The sequence below is a fragment of the Semicossyphus pulcher genome, unplaced genomic scaffold (assembly GCF_022749685.1).
Source record: "Semicossyphus pulcher isolate SPU_LCO1_2020_fin unplaced genomic scaffold, fSemPul1.0.p SCAF_23, whole genome shotgun sequence".
Classification (NCBI taxonomy): Eukaryota; Metazoa; Chordata; class Actinopteri; order Labriformes; family Labridae; genus Semicossyphus; species Semicossyphus pulcher.
The window spans coordinates 15,401,544-15,421,434 of NW_027211697.1; the positions used below are offsets into that span (position 1 = coordinate 15,401,544).

General features: G+C 38.1%; 1 protein-coding gene and 1 long non-coding RNA gene across 2 annotated transcripts; one reads left to right on the forward strand and one right to left on the reverse strand.

The window, feature by feature from the left end:
• Nucleotides 1-3,201: 3,201 nt before the first annotated feature.
• LOC138602594 (uncharacterized) lies at nucleotides 3,202-19,477 on the reverse strand. Its single transcript, XM_069674083.1, has 13 exons — nucleotides 19,429-19,477; nucleotides 19,034-19,343; nucleotides 18,318-18,400; nucleotides 17,922-18,231; nucleotides 16,588-16,732; nucleotides 15,164-15,526; nucleotides 14,356-14,416; nucleotides 13,031-13,312; nucleotides 12,237-12,863; nucleotides 11,830-12,129; nucleotides 3,757-4,053; nucleotides 3,462-3,503; nucleotides 3,202-3,320 (listed from the first exon to the last, which is right to left on the reverse strand). The coding sequence occupies exons 1-13, from the start codon at nucleotides 19,475-19,477 to the stop codon at nucleotides 3,202-3,204; spliced, it is 2,988 nt and encodes a 995-aa protein (XP_069530184.1).
• LOC138602776 (uncharacterized) lies at nucleotides 9,250-10,853 on the forward strand. Its single transcript, XR_011309217.1, has 4 exons — nucleotides 9,250-9,316; nucleotides 9,820-9,909; nucleotides 10,011-10,098; nucleotides 10,755-10,853. It is a non-coding gene; the product is annotated as an uncharacterized lncRNA (long non-coding RNA).
• Nucleotides 19,478-19,891: the final 414 nt, after the last annotated feature.

A 19,891-nucleotide genomic window follows, 5' to 3' on the forward strand; every position in this document is an offset into this window, starting at 1 on the left:
ATCATGCTAACAGCTAAAGATACATCTAGATCAAGATTCAACTTGAGTTAAATTTCCTGACACGGTGTCACAAAAGCCGTTCAGCGTTTAGATTTCCCGACTTCTTCAAATGCATAAGAAATGATCAATCCGACCTCCGTTCAACAAACGAGCATTGTAAAAGTAGTTTCCTCTTGAGGACAGACCTGACAAAGCTTCATGTTTACTACTTACTAATCCGCATCATGACGTTGAAATTTCGGCAAAGGCAAAACCCGTTAATTAAAGTAAAGAGCAAGAAAAATATTTTAATCACATTATATTGTTAAAGGGTCCAAGAGGAGACAGAGCTCATCCTTAAGTTAAGACGTAGCAAAGACTCTTTTATCACAGCTCACTGGGACACTGATAAAACAGCTATCAGTTTTATGAGTAACACCTGTGCATTTGCAGCTATGACGGGTGAAGTGTCTTTTTGTTTTTGTATTGAAGATTTGAAGTTGTCACAATTTTTGTCGGTACAATATTTTTATGGTTGTCTGTTGAAGTAGCATCAGATAGAAATGTACTTTTTGACTGTTTGGGACAAGTGGCTCACTTATTAAATTTCAGTTTAATTTTAAAATAATAATACATTTTATTTATATTGCGCTTTTCATGACACTCAAAGGCACTTTACAGGTGCTTTTTAATTACACTATTACACTATAATTAACTATAATTACACTATATTATTTCCAAAACTGAAAATAATTGAAATCTCAATGTTTTTTTGTAAATGAGGGTTTAGGAAGAAAGGAATCACCCTTGTAACATCAAAGTATAGATGTTGTGGAAGACCTTGTTGGAATTTTATTCAGCTCTGTTTAATGTTGAATAAGATCTGTGCCTCAAGGTGGGCTCGGGGGCCAATATGAGTCCCTGTCTCCTGAATGGACCACTTACGTTAATCTAACCATGTTTGAACACTCTCTCTCAAGCCCTTTCCCCACTGGTCGAAAAACCCTCTAACACCCGCGAACACTCATCTTTTTTTCTTAATGGGAAAGGCTACAATCAACATTCAGACCCGGGTCAAATGACTCTGCAGTAGACCCGGGTAATTATCGCCTCGTCTCCAATCGGCATTGATGGGAACACAAAAACCATGTTGACACGCTAATCTCCGCCCCCTTTCAGGCGCAATGCCATGCTACGTCGGTAACTTCTGTGACTCCTTGTCAACTCAGCTACAGTTTCCGCCCGTCTCCTTCCAAGCAGCGCTCGAACATCGTTCCAAGTTGTGGGTGCCGAGTTTGATAAATAGACTGAGTAATAGGTACAATAAAAACCTTTACTAACCCTGTCCCCGGCACGTTTGTGACGTCAGATGGTGACGCAGCAGAAAAGAGACTGAAAGCACTACACTCCACTGGGAATGGGAAAAGAGACCATCGGCATCTATAAACAATACAAACAAGCAGTTCTACCTCAAAGACAGAATGTGCACACATTGACAGTAACTCTGCGTGTGTATGTATGGAGGAACAGAAATGGTTAGAAAAACAGTCTCTGTTCTTCAAGTGAATGTACCTCTGTGTCTTAGCATTTAGCAAGTCCAGTTCAGAATCATCAAATGTCTACACAACTGGTGTTTCACAGAGGATGCAGCTCAACATTGCTGTACGTGGAGCTTTGTCTCACTCTTGTGGACAGTCTAAGTAACACAGGGGTGTTGGTATTGTGAGAACAATGTACTGCAGTATAAGCCTATCCTTGAAGAAAGTTATGACCTTTTTTTATTGCTGATTTTATTGATGTTTGGAGATAGAACCTGCGGTCCTGAGAGAGAGAGAGAGTATTATTTTACCTTTGCTTGCTTCTTTCTCACTATTAGATGTTTATTTATAAAAATGAGCTGATATCATATCAGCAGTTGTACATACCTTTACATTATGTGGGCCTGAATTGTAAATGGTAATACCTTTGTGTCTAGGCTAGATGGTGTGTGTCCTAAAAGTTAGGTGGAGAGAAGGCTGGAAGTCTGTTGCACAGATGTTGCAGCATGACAGGGTAGAGTGATCAGGGCAAGCAGCAGGCGGAAGCATTGAGTAACACCCAGCTCCCAATAAAGTAAATGGACTGTACTTGTGTGCTTTTCTAGTCTTTGCGACCACTCAAAGCTGCTTTTACACTACATTTCACATTCAACCATTCACACACACTGATGGCAGGACTGCTACGTAAAGTGCCCAACTGTCAATCAGATATCACATTCATACCCGTCGGCTATGCCACCGGGAGCAATTTAGGACACTTCGACCTGAGCGTGAGGGAGCTGGGGATCGAACCTCCGACCTTCCGTTTGAAAGACGACCGGCTCTAGCACTGAGCCACAGCCGCCCCTAGTAAAGTACCAAATTACAGAAGTGAAACAAAGTTATGAGCAACGGAGCATCACAGACACCAGGTGTGAGGTGGGGTTATGCCAGTAAGAGAAACAGAGTGCACATTTAAATATCTCATGTCCTCTCATGTCAGTGTACATGCACTATAGTTTTTGCATTGCTTGTCAGGACCTGCTGAAGGTTTAAGTCTCTTAATAATAGAACCGAGAACTTTTGTCTTTTGCAGATGCAATGGAGATGATAAACAGAGTAATGCAATAAATAACATGATAAAACAATTAAAATGTCAATAACAAGAAATAAGTGTTACGTATTAAAACATTTATTGGTGAAATAGACATTTAGACAATAGATAGTATGAACAATTAAATGGAAAAGCAAAAAATGGATCAACATCAATGGTTAATGACATTTAAACATTTTTGTTCAGCAGACATAAAGCTTTTGTAATTAAAACAAAGGAAAATACTTACACAATACTCTTAATAATGACTCTTAAGTTAATGAAAAAAAGGCAGACAAAATAAGTCTTACAGAAAGTTCACCTTGTTTCATTTAACCTGTGAAGACAAAGAAAACAAATGTTGAGTGAAAATGCACCAAAGTAATCAAAGTCCTGCTTTTCCAGTTAGGCCTACATTACTGTATAATAAAATATCACAATGAGTACTTGTCTGACATCTTCATAATTATGACCTTCATAGTTTAAGTAAAACGTTCAAAGCTAAATGTTGGTTTTTGGATTTCAAAAGTATTTGAGTCATTTTTTGTAGGGTTATATACTTTATAACCTTCGAGGTAAGACCAGATTTAAACAGTTGTTCGGTCAGTTAATTCAATAGACAACAACGCATTTTAAGAAGTCTTTCACATAGCAAGTCAAGGTCACCATTTCTTGTCTAGTATGTTCTACTGGAGCCAGCATAAACACTGAAGGACGCCGAGTCGGTCCTCCTGCAAGCATGAGAGAAACATTAAACCTCCTGCCACACATACAGTGCTGAAGGAAATCTCTGCTCCATAATCAGCTGAGAAAGATCACTGGATTTGATGGCATGATTAGAAAAAATAAAGACAGCCCTTCAGTTTTCTTACCAATATTCCTTTCAAAGGGTTTCTTGAGCGGTTCATGTAAATCTGGATGAATAACAACAATGTATTATTATTATTGATTAGTGCACCGTAAGAAATGGATCTTATGTATTTGGTACTGTATTCTACTGTTATCTACTGGCAATACATGTACGCTTTGTGTCATCACAATCAATTTGAAAACCTTTTAAATTGTTTCACAATGCTAAAATATGTTAACAGCTCTGCCATGTTAACCTGCTAAATTTCAAATCAACTACTATAAAGGAATTTATATATGACTAAACACAAGACTTACGTGGCTTGATGAATGTCCCCTGTCCTGTTCCTGCTGTATTTGTCACAACACATTGGAAGGGCTTCATGTTGTCCCAGTCCTGTCTGCTCACTTTGAGTTGACTGACTCCCGTATAAACATTGTCTTTCAGTACTGGAGGATACTGAGTGAATTCCCGCAAGTTAGACCCCTGTTTGTTCCATGTGTAGGTCACTGAGGACGGTGTGAAGCCAGTGGCAAGGCAGCCAAGAGTGACCAGGTCACCAGTCCCAGAATCACATTGTATCAGAGGATACACGGTTGGCTTGGTAGGAGATGCTAACAAAGTAGAAACAAAAATGCCGTTAAAAAAGTGAAGTGAACATTTAAAATAAGATATTTTTCATCAAACATAAGTTAACAATGGAATGAAGTTGGCTTACTTCATCAAAAGCATAGCAAAGCATTGCAATCAAGGATACATTTTAATACCTTAACCTTTTCATATGTTGAATGAGAGAAGTGCGCTCCGTACATACATCTTTATCTTATCACATTTCTTTAGATGTTATTTGATGAACTAGCCTCCCTCAGTAATATCATTTGTGGTCTACTCTTTTTAAAATATAAATGTCGATAACTTTTAGTCCGTAACTTTGATGATAATCATTGTTATTTTTTCAAAGTTAAATGGAGTGTAGCTGTACATTTGACAAACATACAGTACTGAGTTTATGGCATCATATCATTTTGTTAACTTTAACTTTTGTTTAAATTAGGCAAATATGTTTGAGATTAAACAGTATTCTTACCTGATGTAACAGTTACCATTGTACCCTTTCCCCAGTAGTCAAAAGCTTCATAGTAACACAGTGCTGAAATTACTGAACCACTAGTCTGAAAAGGCTGTCTACTAACGTTGAGAGCTACTCTACTCTACTCTAACTTTTAATAATGCTCGCTTTGTCATATATTTTCTTCCAATGAAATAAAATACACTTAGTATAAATCTTCACCAGTGTCTTCAGAGAATTTTTCCCGGCAAACAGATTTTTGTTTTTTTTACCCTTATAGTAAAACACTTTCATTTTGTGACACTCCAAATCTTTAGAGGTTTTATCAATTTAAATGTAACTTAAAAAGGGATTTAGCAGTGCAAATCTTACCTGATGACACCGTTACCATAGTGCCTTTTCCCCAGTAGTCGAAAGCACCCCAGTTGTCACAGTTCAGAAAGTCATAAGGACTTAACACGAAAACTTACTTTTTACTGTAATATCCCTTAATAATAACTTCTCATCAAACAGTTTGATTTGAACTGTTGCCAAAACCAAAGTAAGATATAAACCTGTCCATAGAACTACCAGCCAGGAGTTTTAATATTATCAGAGATTCTATGCCAGCCTACAAAATACTGTTGGCTATGATATCCTTGTTCAACACTTGTGACCACATGAAAAAAGATGAAATTGCATTAGTAATGGGATCAATGGGAGTTTCATTCACTAATCAAACATATTAAAATCACTTACCTGAAGTGACAGTGACCATAGTGCCTTTTCCCCAGTAGTCAAAAGCCCAGTTGTCACAGTTCAACAAATAATTAACCGCTGCATACAAAAACCTGGATCTCAAGCATCTACATGTTCCATAGTGTGTGATTTTGTAATAATCTACCCTATTACATAGTTACATTGGCCTCTGCAATTACCAACTTTGAAATTGGATCCGCTCAGTTTAAATTGAGTCTATGGATTTTAACACCTTTAACATACAGTATTCCAGATATACATTAACTTACGGTGTCAAAACTGGATTTCCTAATTCTGCTTCAAAATCAAACAAACAAATTAAAAAGACAAAATAAGTGTTTGGCTTACCTGATGTGACTGTAACCATCGTTCCTTTTCCCCAGATGTCAAAAGCACCGTCACAGTGTGATATGTCAACACATCCAACATACAAAAACAAGCACCTCAAAGACTCCCTTCAAGCCACTGAGGTCAAAATACCTTATATTTAAATGTGTAATCACCAAATTGTCATTATCAAGACCAAAATGAATTATTTTACCTGATGTGACGGTCACCATGGTTCCTTTTCCCCAGATGTCAAAAGCATTGTCACAGTGTGATATGTCAACACATCCAACATACAAAAACAAGCACCTCAAAGACGCCTTTCACGCCACTGAGGTCAAATTATGTGATATCAATGAAATTTGAAATGTAAGGAGAGGTTTCAATTGAACTATAGTACGAAAATACTTGGGAGCTTGTATCATATTCTAAATTGTTGTACTTACTCAGTAAATTAGTGTATATATGTAATATTTACTCTGATCTTATGTTTTAACTAAAGATTAAATGTTAGTTTGAATACAGTTTTAACCAACATACATTTTTATAATGAAAAAAACCATGAAAAGCAAACATGTTTCACTGACTAAAGCAATCCCCAATGTACCATTTATTAACCACTTCCCTAAAGGTATTCCTTTCCTGTGGTGGGGCTTATATAAAACTAAGTGTTTGCCAACAGTTGGTGTACAGCTTTATCACATCCTCCTGTCACCTTCAGTTACTGCAGCGTGGATAACCAGATATACTTGATTTAGCTGCATTACTTGGACATGGATATAGGTTTATGATATCGGGCTGTCATATCCACTCAATCATCCACAACATCCATACTGAAAGTATCTCATGTTTTAGTCCATTAACTTTTTAGGTTTAGGTAACGTATGGATTTTAGTCATTCTGACTCAGTTCTTACTGGAGGATTTTTAATTATTCTCGGTTGTGAATCTTCAAGAAGCAATGTCAAAACAGCTTACAAGCTTTTTCTGTTTAACTTGGCAACTATTATCAGGATCTCCATTCATCATGTCATGGTTCAGATTTGGCAAAAGGTTGGGCAAACCGAAACATCGGAAGGTGTCCCTTTAAGCTCTTGTAGCGATCTGGTTCAAATAACACCGCCCAATATTCCTTGTGTTCATTCACACAGTCAGCAGCCACAATCATTCAATAACCCAATCAATAAAGGAGTTTGTTTAGTAAACAAAGGTGATGAACTTAAAGGTGATACCGTCGATGTGCTTAAACCCCACGTTTCTGCAATAGGAAGTTCTTCTAAATGTTGAAGTTGTTTCCATCTTTAAGCACAGTTGCTTTTTTCATGAATTGCTCAGCTGAATCTTCATCCAGTTTGGGCTAAAACGTTTGGGGTGCGTGCTTTTGTCAGCGGCACCTCGTCTCGGCTGGTTATTGAGTGGACATACTGCGAAAGGTTTACTTTAGCGGCTTCACCTGCAGCACACACACGGCGTGAGGTTGTGTGTGCCATCAGGAAGTGGGATGCAGCGAGCTTTCATTTCCAACAGTTACTGTCACCAGGCTGATTACGCTCATTAAACATATATTTAAACATTGTTAGAAATGTTGGATGACATACCTCATAAGTAACTCCAGCAAACTGCTCATTGGCTCTGTCATCACCATTCATATCTGCCAATTTGGTTACAAGATCACACATTTCTAGCCTCTTAACTTTGGTCTCAATTGAACCAGTGAGAAGGTCAGACTCATTAAACACCACCTCAGAGGCTTCCAGCTCTGTCTGATGTGTGCTGCCATGATGTTCTACAAACCAAGAACGCTTATATGAAACTATCCCTCTCTATATCACCAAGAACTCTTCACCACACAGCAAAACAAACACACTACACACATACATATGTTCTGTTGTACTGTTTAACAAGCTTTCAATATTCTGTGTATTGGATATATCTGATTTATGCTGCTGCTTCACGTTTATCTCTAGACATTTTTTAATGTTATCTTTGTCTGTGAGGATGTGTCTGCTGTGTGCAAATTCGCCTCTTCACGCTTGGTTACGTGCTGATTTGCAAATATATGCAATGAAAGATGAGTGTCTCACTAGCTCCGACAGTTTCTACAAAGTTCCATTGCCACAGGTGTGGTCCCAGAGGTGCATAGAAAATTGGAAGTGACTCTCGAAAGATGATATGTTTAGCAACGCCAGGAAATTGAAAACCCTTCTGCTCTTAACTGATAACAGAAGTCTGCAGGACAACAAAATCCTCAAAAGCTTTTAATCATGAGCACTCCATCATTCCTTCTCCCTTTAGTTTTATGTCTCCCATAATCTCATATATTTTTGTCTATTATGTGAGTGTTTGTAGAAAGCAAAGATTTCAAGTCAAAATTTAAAAAGCATCACAATATATCAATTTTCACTGCAGCACTGTAAACCCAAACGTTCAAATTAATTAAAAACATTAACTAGTGTAAACTTAATTATTGGAAAAAGTTCTACTAACTTAAATATTTTCAGTTCCTGTGACTTTTTCTTCCTTTTTGAGTTAGCTAAACTCATCATTTTTGATTTACTTGAATTATCTTGCGGATTAATTAAGCACCACTCTAAAAGTATAATTTCACTGTACTTATTTCTATTGTTTCAATTTAAATGCGTGCGTCTGACGTCATCAACGTCAGTAACGATAGGCTGTGGGAACGCGGGGCTCGGAAGTCAAGAAAGCTCCACAAATGCCTGCAGTAAGGTGGAACTACGCTCTTATCGGCAGTAATCAGCATTTCTCTCACCGTAAGTGTTAAATATTTATATGTCTTTATATTTTAAAGCATTTGTTGATATTTTGGGATCGATAATGTTGAGCTTGTGTTGATAATTGCTAGCTAACATTAGCCAGCAGTTGAGTCAGGAGATTCACATTAATGCTTGAATTATTTGCACAAAGGTACTGTAGAATATAAACTTGTAATATACGTCCAAATGTTAGTTTGAGAGTAATGAAACATTAGAGGAAGGAATTATGACTGCTTGCAGAAGATGGTTTAAAGTAGCATTGTATTCCTAACTTCAGGGAAACCGGGGCCACAGTTGGTGATGCTTTGAAACCAGACAGTAATGAACCTGTCCAGTGCGTATTTTTCCGTTCAAGACTTTCAAAACTGGTTGAAAATTTTACGTTTTTCATCGACTATTTGAAGATAATTAAACGTCTATTTTTAGACATATTTTCAACGGGAAAATGCGCACTGGGTAACGTCAGCGAGAGAGAGACAGTGCGGGTGACGTTAAGTATAAAGTTAGCAGTAACGTTAGCTGTAAACATAGCGGTGCAGTGTCAGTGTGTGTACAGTCTAGGCTATTTGTCGGTGAATAAATGCTATAACTCCGTTTAAAGTGAAGGGGGTTAGCTCCGAATCTAGCGACAACTTCAGGCCAGTCTCACTTAAGGTGGACTGACCTTTAAGGTGGAACAGCTATTCTCATTTTAATGACAGCAGCAGCTCAGCCTGTTGTTGTTGTTTTTACACAAATCCCGTCATATACCATATACTACGGTGACATGCAAAAAAAAAGAAGATACTACCCAGGCAGAGTTATCAGTGATGCAGAGCATGGTCAGCCCTGTCATTTATATGCCCTTTAAATGCACATTTCAGCATCATTTTTCTGAATCTGTTCTCTTCTGTCATTTCAGAAAGCATTTTAAAAAATCATCGCAGAGCTCATGGACCTCTTGGCTGCTCTCAAAATGGAGTCTGAGGTAATACGGATTAGCTCTTTTACCTGTTTTTCTTTGTTGATAACATATGTCACATTCTGTGGAGGTTAAAGTGATAGTTGTGGTTCTTACTCACTTAGTGGCTAGTTACTACTTTATAGGAGTGTGATAGATCCTCCATGTTTGACTCCACCACAAGTTTGAGCTGAAAGATGTTTTTGAGGATACACAATAATACACATTTGTCTGGAGTTCATTATCAATGCTCTTTTCCAGCCCTCTTGCTTTCAAAGTGGTGGAACCGCTTTGTCTCTGAATCACTAAGAAGCGCTACATGTTTGTTTGACAGTACAGGTGATGCTCTCGTTCTCGCCACAGGGAAAGAGTTGACAGGTCAAACTTGGAGTATTTATTACACTTGTATGGAGGAACAAGTACCACTGTTTGGGGAAGAACCACAACTATCACATTAACCTAGTTATATTACTCTTGAACTGACTTATTGATATTGCTGTATTGTCCTTCCGCTCTGTTTTTAAATTTAGGTGAATGCAGAATTTAAACATCACAAGCCAGAGCCTGCCCAGCACATTCTACGCTGAGCTTGACCCCCATCTTCCCCGACTGATAAATATGTGAGTAGGTTTTTAGTGTAGATATATATTCTGATTGGACTGTTTAAAATGAGGTTTATTCAGTAAACTTCACTTCTATTCTATTCTCCCTATTGTTTTAGGGACTTCATGACATCCACACAAGGTGTACCACCCTTCTCCATGCCCTGCCTCTGTATCTGTGTGAGGAAGTCTTTCAGAACCTGCACAGTGAGTCTCCTTGAATGATTACCAATACCACTCTATATTAAGTGAACAGTTCATCAAAATGCACATTTTCTCACTTACCCTTGTTCAGTCTGTCTGTCCATATATTTGGTCTTCCCATTACTAATGAATGAGATCAGTGTTGTTTTGTTCACAGCAATACGGAGGTCTGGTAAAACATTTCCAAATATATGCTGAGCTTAGCATCGGTCCATCTCACAACACAACTCTCAAAAACATTTTTAACTAAAATATAACTTACAAACATAACTCCAAAGGTTGGAGTCAAAAAATATAGCAACATAGGAAGATGTTGTTGGGTAGAGCTTTGTTTTTGCTTAGCAAACATTTTTGAATGAACATGTTTGATTTTTTTTCTACACTACGACCCACCTTAAGGAGTCAAGTGGCTTCAATGGACACCTCCTTTTTAACAACTTAACGAGTCTCAAATAAGGAAACTGTGGTCTACTTTTTTTGGGACACTGACTGATGAATTTTTAGAATCTAACTGTCTGAATGTGAAAGTAAATCTGTTGATCTGAAACACCCCAAAAGTACTGCGTAGTAAAGTGTGCATATTTTGTTTTTTTCTTTTTAAACTACCTTCATACTAGCTGGACTAGTTTGTAATTAGTATCTCTCTTTCCTTCATTCAGGACGAGTCTGATGAGCCAGAGCTTGGAGATGTTTCTGTGGCCATCCATACCGTCATCAGTGATAATGACACAAGTCCAGTTCACTGCTAAGTGGTGAAAATCTCTGTCGTCATCTGTGTCGTCACAAAGAGACATTGTGGTCAGCCTCACCAGACTTGCTCCTGGTAATGATTGGACTCATTTGTGCACTATACCGCACCTATCCAAGATCAAGGACCAGATCTACTCTAAAATGTACTCACATTTTCTACTAAAATGTCTTTCTGTGTCTTATCCCTATTAACCGTGGCGTAACAGTGTGTAAAATGGAAGTGGGCAAGAAAATACTGTTCAATAGAAGACATTTACTCAAACTGTTAAAGTTGGTTTTACTCGATGTAATTGAGGCAATCACTTGCCACAAAGTTTTTAAGTTTTGAGTCACATGGTTTTAAGTTTCACAACCAATGTGTTTGTGTTGAGATTAATTAAGAATAATGACAAAAGAGACTAATAAATACTGAGTTTTGTTAACAAAAAAAGAGTTTGTTTGTGTACTCATTTTGTTAAAGTTCTGTTAACTTAATCCCTTGGGATAGGTGAATCAAAACTTTAAGTCACATGAACAAAAAATATTTGAGTTGGCTTAATAAGCACTTTAATTTAACTGTAATCAAAAGGTATGTGTAGCATGTAATCCAAATATTTAAGCTCTGAAAACACTTGACTTTTAAGTTGATAAACTTAAAAAAATTAAGGCAATTGATTGCCTTAAATTTGCCTTAAATATAAGCCTATTTATTGAGTTACTTTGTCATTCATGAACATGTAACAAACTTTTCTCCATGCAACATTTATTTGGAACAATAAGCATGCTTCTCAAGCTGTTAGACAATGTGACAGACAGTTTGAAACACCATATGATGACAAACAAAACTACATTGACATGTTGACTGTTGTGTTTTACAATCACAAAGACTGGTGACATCACAGGGTGCACATGTTACCGCAGCACAGATTACACACACAGACAGAACAAAACGTGAGCACTACATACCACATGCAATCTAAACTGTTTCGCATTCACTCGAGTTACCCTTGGCATGAGACACTGATTTTGTAATCATGGAGGATCTTTCGCTGCCAGCAGGCCAGACGTTGCACTGTAACACATTTGTCTTCTCAGTTGGATAGTAAATACTTGTAACTAAGTAGCCCTTTGGAGTCTTCTGTGGGGGGAGGTCAAAGCCATCAACATAGTTGCCAGTCTTCTCTCCTTTATTCTCTGCCCAGGTGATGTAGTAGTCCTGCTCTTTGTCACTGGAGACCAGACACACCACAGTGAGTGGATCCTCCTCTTGGAAGATGTTGACTGTCACAGTATGTTTCGTCTGATCTGAAAGAGACACTTGTTTTAGCAATGAGGTTCATCTACAAGATTAATGTTCATTTTACACACAGCTTGCTGTTTCATCAATGAGTTTCCATCACTCGGTAACATACCTCCTTTGTGGACAGTGAATTCTTGAATTACCGGTGTCCTGTTGTCTCCTCCAGCAGAACAGCGCACTTTGTTAACTTCCTGCCACTTTGAGAAACTCCGAGTCATCGTGCTGGTTCTGCTGTGTTGACCGTTTCTGGATTCTGTTTTCTCTGTTATGTTGTCAGTCACATTGTTTCCGTCAATTAGCCAAGTTATCTTCATCACATCTACAATGGCCTTGTCTTGTCCAGTAACGATACACTCCAACTGTGCCTGATTGTTATTGAACAGCTCTTTGGGACTTGGTTGTTTGAGTGTCATTGTGACAGCAGCTAGGTTACTTGGAGTAACAGTAATGACTGTACCTTTAGAGGCCTTCTTTGTATATGGTGTGCCTTTGTGCGTCATCTCACATGTGTAAACAGCTTTACTGTCCCAGTCTGTGTTCTTCACATTCAGGACACTGACAGATGAATACAAGTCTCCGGATGATTGGGCGGGGCAAGAAGTGAAGTCTTGTACATTGATTCCATTTTTCTTCCATTTTACTGACAGGTCTTTGTTAGGTAATTCCTCAATTGTACACACCAGAGTCTGAGTGTCTCCTCTTGGCACTGATACCAGATTTATCTTTGGAGGGGAGGCCTCTATGCGTAGTAATGAAAAAGCAGAGGAAGATTAGTTAAGAAGATTGTTCATTGTAGACTTTGTAGATAAAAATTTAAAATAGAAAATCAGTTGCTAACATAAAAACAAGGTCATGCGTTTAGACTACACATAAGAGAGCCACGATAGAGGGTAAAAAATGACATACTTTTAACTTTCACACTTCGGGGGCCTTGAGGATGAATCGCAGAACAGTTCAAAGACTTGAAGGAGTTCCAGTCAGATTTTGGTACGTTGACCAAACTGACTCCTATATATTTGTTGTCTTTGACAAGCGCAGGATATTGTACAGAAGTCAAGCTGTTCCCTGTGGCATCGGTCCACTGCAAAGTACCCTGTGGGTAGAAGTCGTCTGCCATACAGCCAACAGTGATTGTATCTCCAGTCCCAGAATCGCATGGAACCAAAGGGAACAGAGTCGGTGGAGAGGCTTTCAAAGAGAGAGATTTTATAAGGTTAAAATAAAATTAATAGAAATTAACAAATGATCACAACTCATCATATATGAATCATATATAAATAACAACTATTCTATTGTTATAAAATATATTGCGGCAGATTTCAGAATCAGTTTTATTGGCCAAGTATATGGACACTTTCAAGGGATGTGACTCTGATACTGACACTTAAACACTAAAAACTAAAACTACTATAAACTACGACTACCAAATGTTTTGTTCAAGAATTCTTATTTGATATACTGAACAATTTCTGTCTAAAATTTAAAATTATTTTGTTATCTTTATACAAAATTTAAGCATTTCACAGACATGAACCTGAAAAGACTTTAAATAATACAATTTTTAATAAAACGTAATATAAATAAAAACATACTGATTTAATAAAAATGTTTACATAATGAACTTGCGTATTAAATCTTAATGTTAGAAGCTAGTGAAGCCAGTGAAGTCACTGCACTGTTCTGTGGCCATAATAATCGTATATGATAATAATCAGTTTTAATAAAGTATTGAAGTATTTATTATTAGAATGTAGTGGGTCTATTGTTTAATTGTAACAAGACATATAAAACACTTGATGAGAATTGTTTTCTCAGAACTTAAACTGATCAACAGTTCAGTGTAATTATATATTCCTATTAAAGTCAATGCTCCTGGAATTTCAAAAGAAACTTTATAATATATATTTATCATTTTATTTAAGTGTGAGCTCAATAATCTCTTCACTCAGAGTTTAATTGAAGGGCATCGAGACCTTGTATTCAAACACACAAACCTCTCAAAAACTATGGATTTCAATCGGCCGGGTGGATTTAAAGATTAAAACGAACCATCTCTTAAATATGAACTTTTAATGCCAAAGAGGAACTTTTCTAAATGCTTTCTAAGAAACGGCTGCAGTGAAATCATTTTTCTAAATATGAACTGAGCTGAACCTCTCAAACATCAATGATCATTTTAAGAAAAGTAAAAGAAACTAGTCTCTAAATATATTACATTAAATGTGACTTACCTGAATAAACGCTGACTTGAGTCCCCTTACCCCAGTAGTCAAAGGAGTCACAGTGATACGCCTCCATTCAAAGCTTGAACAAAAACCTGAAGTACCAGAAAAATGTGTTAAAACCTTATTAGACAGAAGTCCTGGTCAGGAGTCCCGGTCAGTGTGAAACCCTGGTGTCATCTTGTAAGCGTCGGCTCGGAGTGATGCAAAATATTATTTTAAAGTAGAGGTTTACTGAGAGGTAACATTTACATCTGTGGACTAACTGTGGCTGTAAACGACTAAAAATCGGACTTCTAACCACAAATCTGCGTATCAAAGTCATCGACACAGTAGTGACCACGTTTTTAGAGGGATATATTTCGTCCTGTGCTCTTTGGTCCATCACATGAATGGTTGAGTTTGAGATTATTGCTGTAAGGTTTTTGTATGGCTCTGTATCTCAGTGCCCCACCCCATAAAACACTGTGATAAACCCTCGTACAAAAACCCAACACAGTTTCCTGCACTGAAGAAACAGTGCAGAACTATTTAAGGTTTTAAATAGGTCATTTACTTTTTTGCATTATAGTTTGTATAAAGCATTTGATTTAAATCACATTACTTTATACTCTTGTATTGATATATTGAACGCCAACCTACTAGATGTCCATTACCATTCTTTATCATCTATGATATTACATAAACTGTTTCTACATAAACTCACCGGATGACTTGGTAAAAAAGGATTATGGTATGTAAACCCAGATGTCATTGAGATCACATGGCTGTTTGCCTGTGGAGGTTTTTGTGCAGCTGCTCCACTGTCTTCACTCACTGTTTCTTCTCGAGCACAGAAGTAAACAGCAGAATCTTCTGCTGTCAGGCTGTTGACCTGGAGGTACTGAGTGCTGCTGGGCACATCTTCAGTCATGATGAACCGGCTTTGAAAGGAGCTGGCATAGCTAGCAGAGTTTGAGCCTGTACTCATCCACCCAATCCACTCCAGAGCTCTCCCTGGCCTCTGTCGTATCCAGTGCATAAAGAAGCTCGTCATGTCAAAGCCTGATATGATACATGACATCTTCACTGTCTCTCCAGGTCTTTTCACCTCAGAGGGAGACTGCTCCAGTTTGATCTCACTCCAAACTCCTGTAGAAAAATGAATTGTGATCATTATCAAACATCCAGTAGTTCCATCCTGTAGTTTAGTTCTCTCTGATCTCAGTGTTACAGAATAAACTAAAGTGTCCCGGTGTTCTGCCACAGGTTACTGATGGTGTGTTTATAAGAGAGGAAGAGTTTGCATGGACCTCCCTCTGCAGGTTTAACAGGGAAATTTAAATATGAACCAGATACATTTAGTTCAGCAGAGTATCTCTTCAACAGCAAACCTCAGCAAATGACAGAGGAGGAAATAATACATTAACTATATGTTGTACATCTCCAAGAAAGTAAAAAAAGAGCTTATTTTTCATCTTGATGATTTACAAAAGGGAAAATGACTGATTTGATTCCTTTTTATTGCTTGTATTGTTTTAGCTCTTTTATTGTTTTTTTTGCCTTTTACTGGTTTCTATCTCTCCTATTGCTTTTACAGCTTTTATTTCTTTTTGCATTATTTTCTTTCTTTATCTCTTTTAGGTATTTTTATTTTATTGTATTTACTCTTGCTACTTCTTCGTCCCCTTGGTCTTGGTTGTGTGGGTTCTCCTGCTGCCTATTGGGTATTGGGTTTTGTGCTTTGCTTGTTGTGTGATTTGCTGGTCCTGAGTGAGTTGCTGGTTTTGTGATTTGCTGGTTTTATGATCTGCTTGTTCTCTGCTTTACTTTGTTTGCTTGGCTGTCAAAGCACTTTGTAAACTCTTGTTTTTAAAGGTGCTATATAAATAAAGTTAATTCTTATTATTATTTACATTGATCTAGATATATATAATGGCAGTGCTGTAACTCAGTCCATGAGTCGCACAATAATGAACAGCAGAGTCTGTTTTCAAAAGCTGGTTATATAAGTGATTATTACACAAAGACAGCTTTTAAGTTATGAGATTAAAGGTTATTGTTGGTGATGTTCTACAAGGCCAGTTTAATTAAATATGTTATATTAGTATTAAACTGTTTCCTAGTGTCTATCAGTGCAGTAAAGATGAGTCCTGAAGGATTTTGTACAGCTGCTCAGCCTCCTCCAGTCACTGTGTCTCTTCTGGCACAGTAATACACAGCAGTGTCTTCAGTCTTCAGACTGTTCATCTGCAGATACACCTGCTGTCTGCTGTTGTCTCTGGAGACGGTGAACCGGCCTTGAACTGACTGAGAGTAGGATTTGCTGCTACTGTCATGGTAGATGAGAGCGATCCACTCCAGTCCTTTTCCAGGAGCCTGTCTGACCCAGTTCATATAGTAGTTGCTGAAGTGTAATTCAGAGGCTGTACAGGTCAGTCTGTGGGATTCTCCAGGACGTTTAACCACTGGTTCAGATTGTGTCAGAGTCTGAGCATCAACACCTGGAGAGAGGATAAAAACATCAAGTGAAATCAGCTGCTGACAGATATAGACGCTATGTAACATGAATATAGTGATGATCTTCACCTGCCCAGCAGACAGTTAACAGCAGCAGTCCTGTCCTGTAGTCCATCATGTTAAACTGTGTGTCCACTGTTCTCTGTCCTCCTCTCTGCAGTCACATAAGTAGAGGAGGAAGACATCACAGTTTGCATTGACTCCTCCTCACAGAGAGAAAAGGAGTGTTTTGGGGGCAGGTGGGAGATTTTCTTTGTGTGGTCTCGACATATTTAGTCATATGTGATCATCATGTTTCCTCTGTTCTAACTGCAGTGTGGTCGGGCAAAGCAAGAAAACTTCATGTAGAAAATGATCATTTAGTTTCCTCATTCTCTGGAACATAAAATAAATCTTCCTTCTTTTATTCTTGAATATAAAACACTTCAATTTTCACTACGTTTTGAACAATCTCAGTATTTAATCTACAATCAAATATTTAATGACATTTTATTTGAACAGGAGTCGCTTGTATCACTTGTCTGTTGTTTTTAATCTTCTCTGTGTTCAAATGTCTACGACTCTCCTGTTATTGTCTCTCACTGTGGCTCTCTGGCACAGTAATACACAGCAGTGTCTTCAGTCTTCAGACTGTTCATCTGCAGATACACCTGCTGTCTGCTGTTGTCTCTGGAGATGGTGAACCGGCCTTCAACTGACTGAGAGTAGTATTTGAGGCTACCACCAGTGTGTACGAAAGCGATCCACTCCAGTCCTTTTCCAGGAGCCTGTCTGATCCAATGCATATAGTAGTCTCTGAATGTGAATCCAGAGCCTGTACAGGTCAGTCTGTGGGATTCTCCAGGTGGGAGCTTTGCGTTGTGTGTCTTTGACATATTTAGTCACATTTGATCTTCATGTTTCCTCCGTTTTAACTGAATTTCTGACACAAAAACAGAGTCATTAGCTAAAGAGTGAGGCTGAGTATTATGAATTTTATTGTTATGACAAAGTGATGCTGGGACATACATGTTTCCACTGATGGTTGTAAACAGAGGAAGTAGTTTTCGTACGACTCTCCTGTTATTGTCTCTCACTGTGTCTCTCTGGCACAGTAATACACAGCAGTGTCTTCAGGCTGCACATTCTGTCCGTTTAGAGTCACTGTGTCGCTGGAAGAGTCTAAGTCGATACTGAACTTGTTCTTCAGTGAATCTTTGTAGAGTGAAGCACCAGTGTATTTAATTCCAATCCACTCCAGTGCTTTCCCTTCACGCTGTCTGATCCAACCTGTTGCATAGTTGTCATCAGTCAAAGAATAACCAGAGACCTGACAGGTGATGGTCAAAGACTGTCCAGGCTGCACAACCATTGAGTCTGGCTGGATGAGGTCGATACTGTTCACACCTGTGGAAACACAAACCAACATGATCTCCATCATTCATCTGATTATTCCCTGTTTCTAATGTGTTTATTAGTTTAAAGCTGCTCACAGGATCCAGCTGTCAGCAGCAGCAGCAGAGCTACAGAGAACATGGCTGAAGATGAAGCTGGACTGATGTGAGCTCTTCTCTCTCTGACACAAACACACCTTTAAGTACAAGTTACATATATTTGCATATTTTTAAGTAATCTCAGTTAAATTTGAATCGGTTAAGGTTCTATTTTGTTCTCAAATGAACATAAACAAATGTCATTTTGTATTTGTTATTTCTTTATGAAATGTCACCATCTAGATGGTTAATATATCAAACTTGTAGGGCCGCTCTGATTTGAGTCATACAGTGAAAATGTGTTTAAACTTGGAAAAGTTTATGTGGAGATGTATTTGTAGGTTTATGTAGAAAAACAGAATATAATGTGATAGAGCTTTTTAAAGTACAGTTCTCTGTTCAGTCGTATTGATGATGTATTTACATAAATGCAGCTGTTGCTGTGAGTCATGATGAACTGTCCCAACATGCTGACAAACACACAGTGTTAATTCTTCATTGTTGAAGGGGAAATGTTTTCAACACGTTTTAACAGCAAAATATCTGCTAGTTTTGTCACTTTTTTTTTATTTCAGTCAAATAATAAAAGAAAACATTAATCTCAACTCATGTAAAGTTAATAATAAACAGTATCAGTGCTGAGACGACTGAATATGTTCAGAGGTGGGAAATAGACAAAGAAGTTTTTATACGACTCTCCTGTTATTGTCTCTCACTGTGTCTCTCTGGCACAGTAATACACAGCAGTGTCTTCAGTCTTCAGACTGTTCATCTGCAGATACAGCTTACTGCTGGAGTCATCTCTGGAGATGGTGAATCTGCCCTGGACTGAACTCGAGTGAAAGATATAAGAACTGCCTCTGCTTATATAAGCGATCCACTCCAGTCCTTTTCCAGGAGCCTGTCTGATCCAGTGCATCCAGTAGTCGCTGAATGTGAATCCAGAGGCTGTACAGGTCAGTCTGTGGGATTCTCCAGGACGTTTAACCACTGGTTCAGATTCTGTCAGAGTCTGAGCATCAACACCTGGAGAGAGGATAAAAACATCAAGTGAAATCAGCTGCTGACAGATATATACGCTATGTAACATGAATATAGTGATGATCTTCACCTGCCCAGCAGACAGTTAACAGCAGCAGTCCTGTCCTGTAGTCCATCATGTTAAACTGTGTGTCCACTGTTCTCTGTCCTCCTCTCTGCAGTCACATAAGTAGAGGAGGAAGACATCACAGTTTGCATTGACTCCTCCTCACAGAGAGAACCTGGGTTTAACTTGGATCTCAGTTACTGTTTAATGAAACAGGAGAATGAATGTTCAGTGTGATGAGTCGTTCCTCTCATGTTTCAGCTTCATTTCTGCGATATGTTGACTAAAGCATTTTTAAGTTGGTTGCTCTGTTATCGAGCTTCAGCTGCATGATGGAGGTTTTTATGTGTAGAAAACATTTGTGGATATTAATGAAGCTTTAACAACAAAGTGAGGAAACGTGTGTAAGCCCTCAGAACATAGATGCCATTTAACCCCATGTTATTTAGTCAAAGACAGATTTTTTAGACAGAGTTGTGAACATATG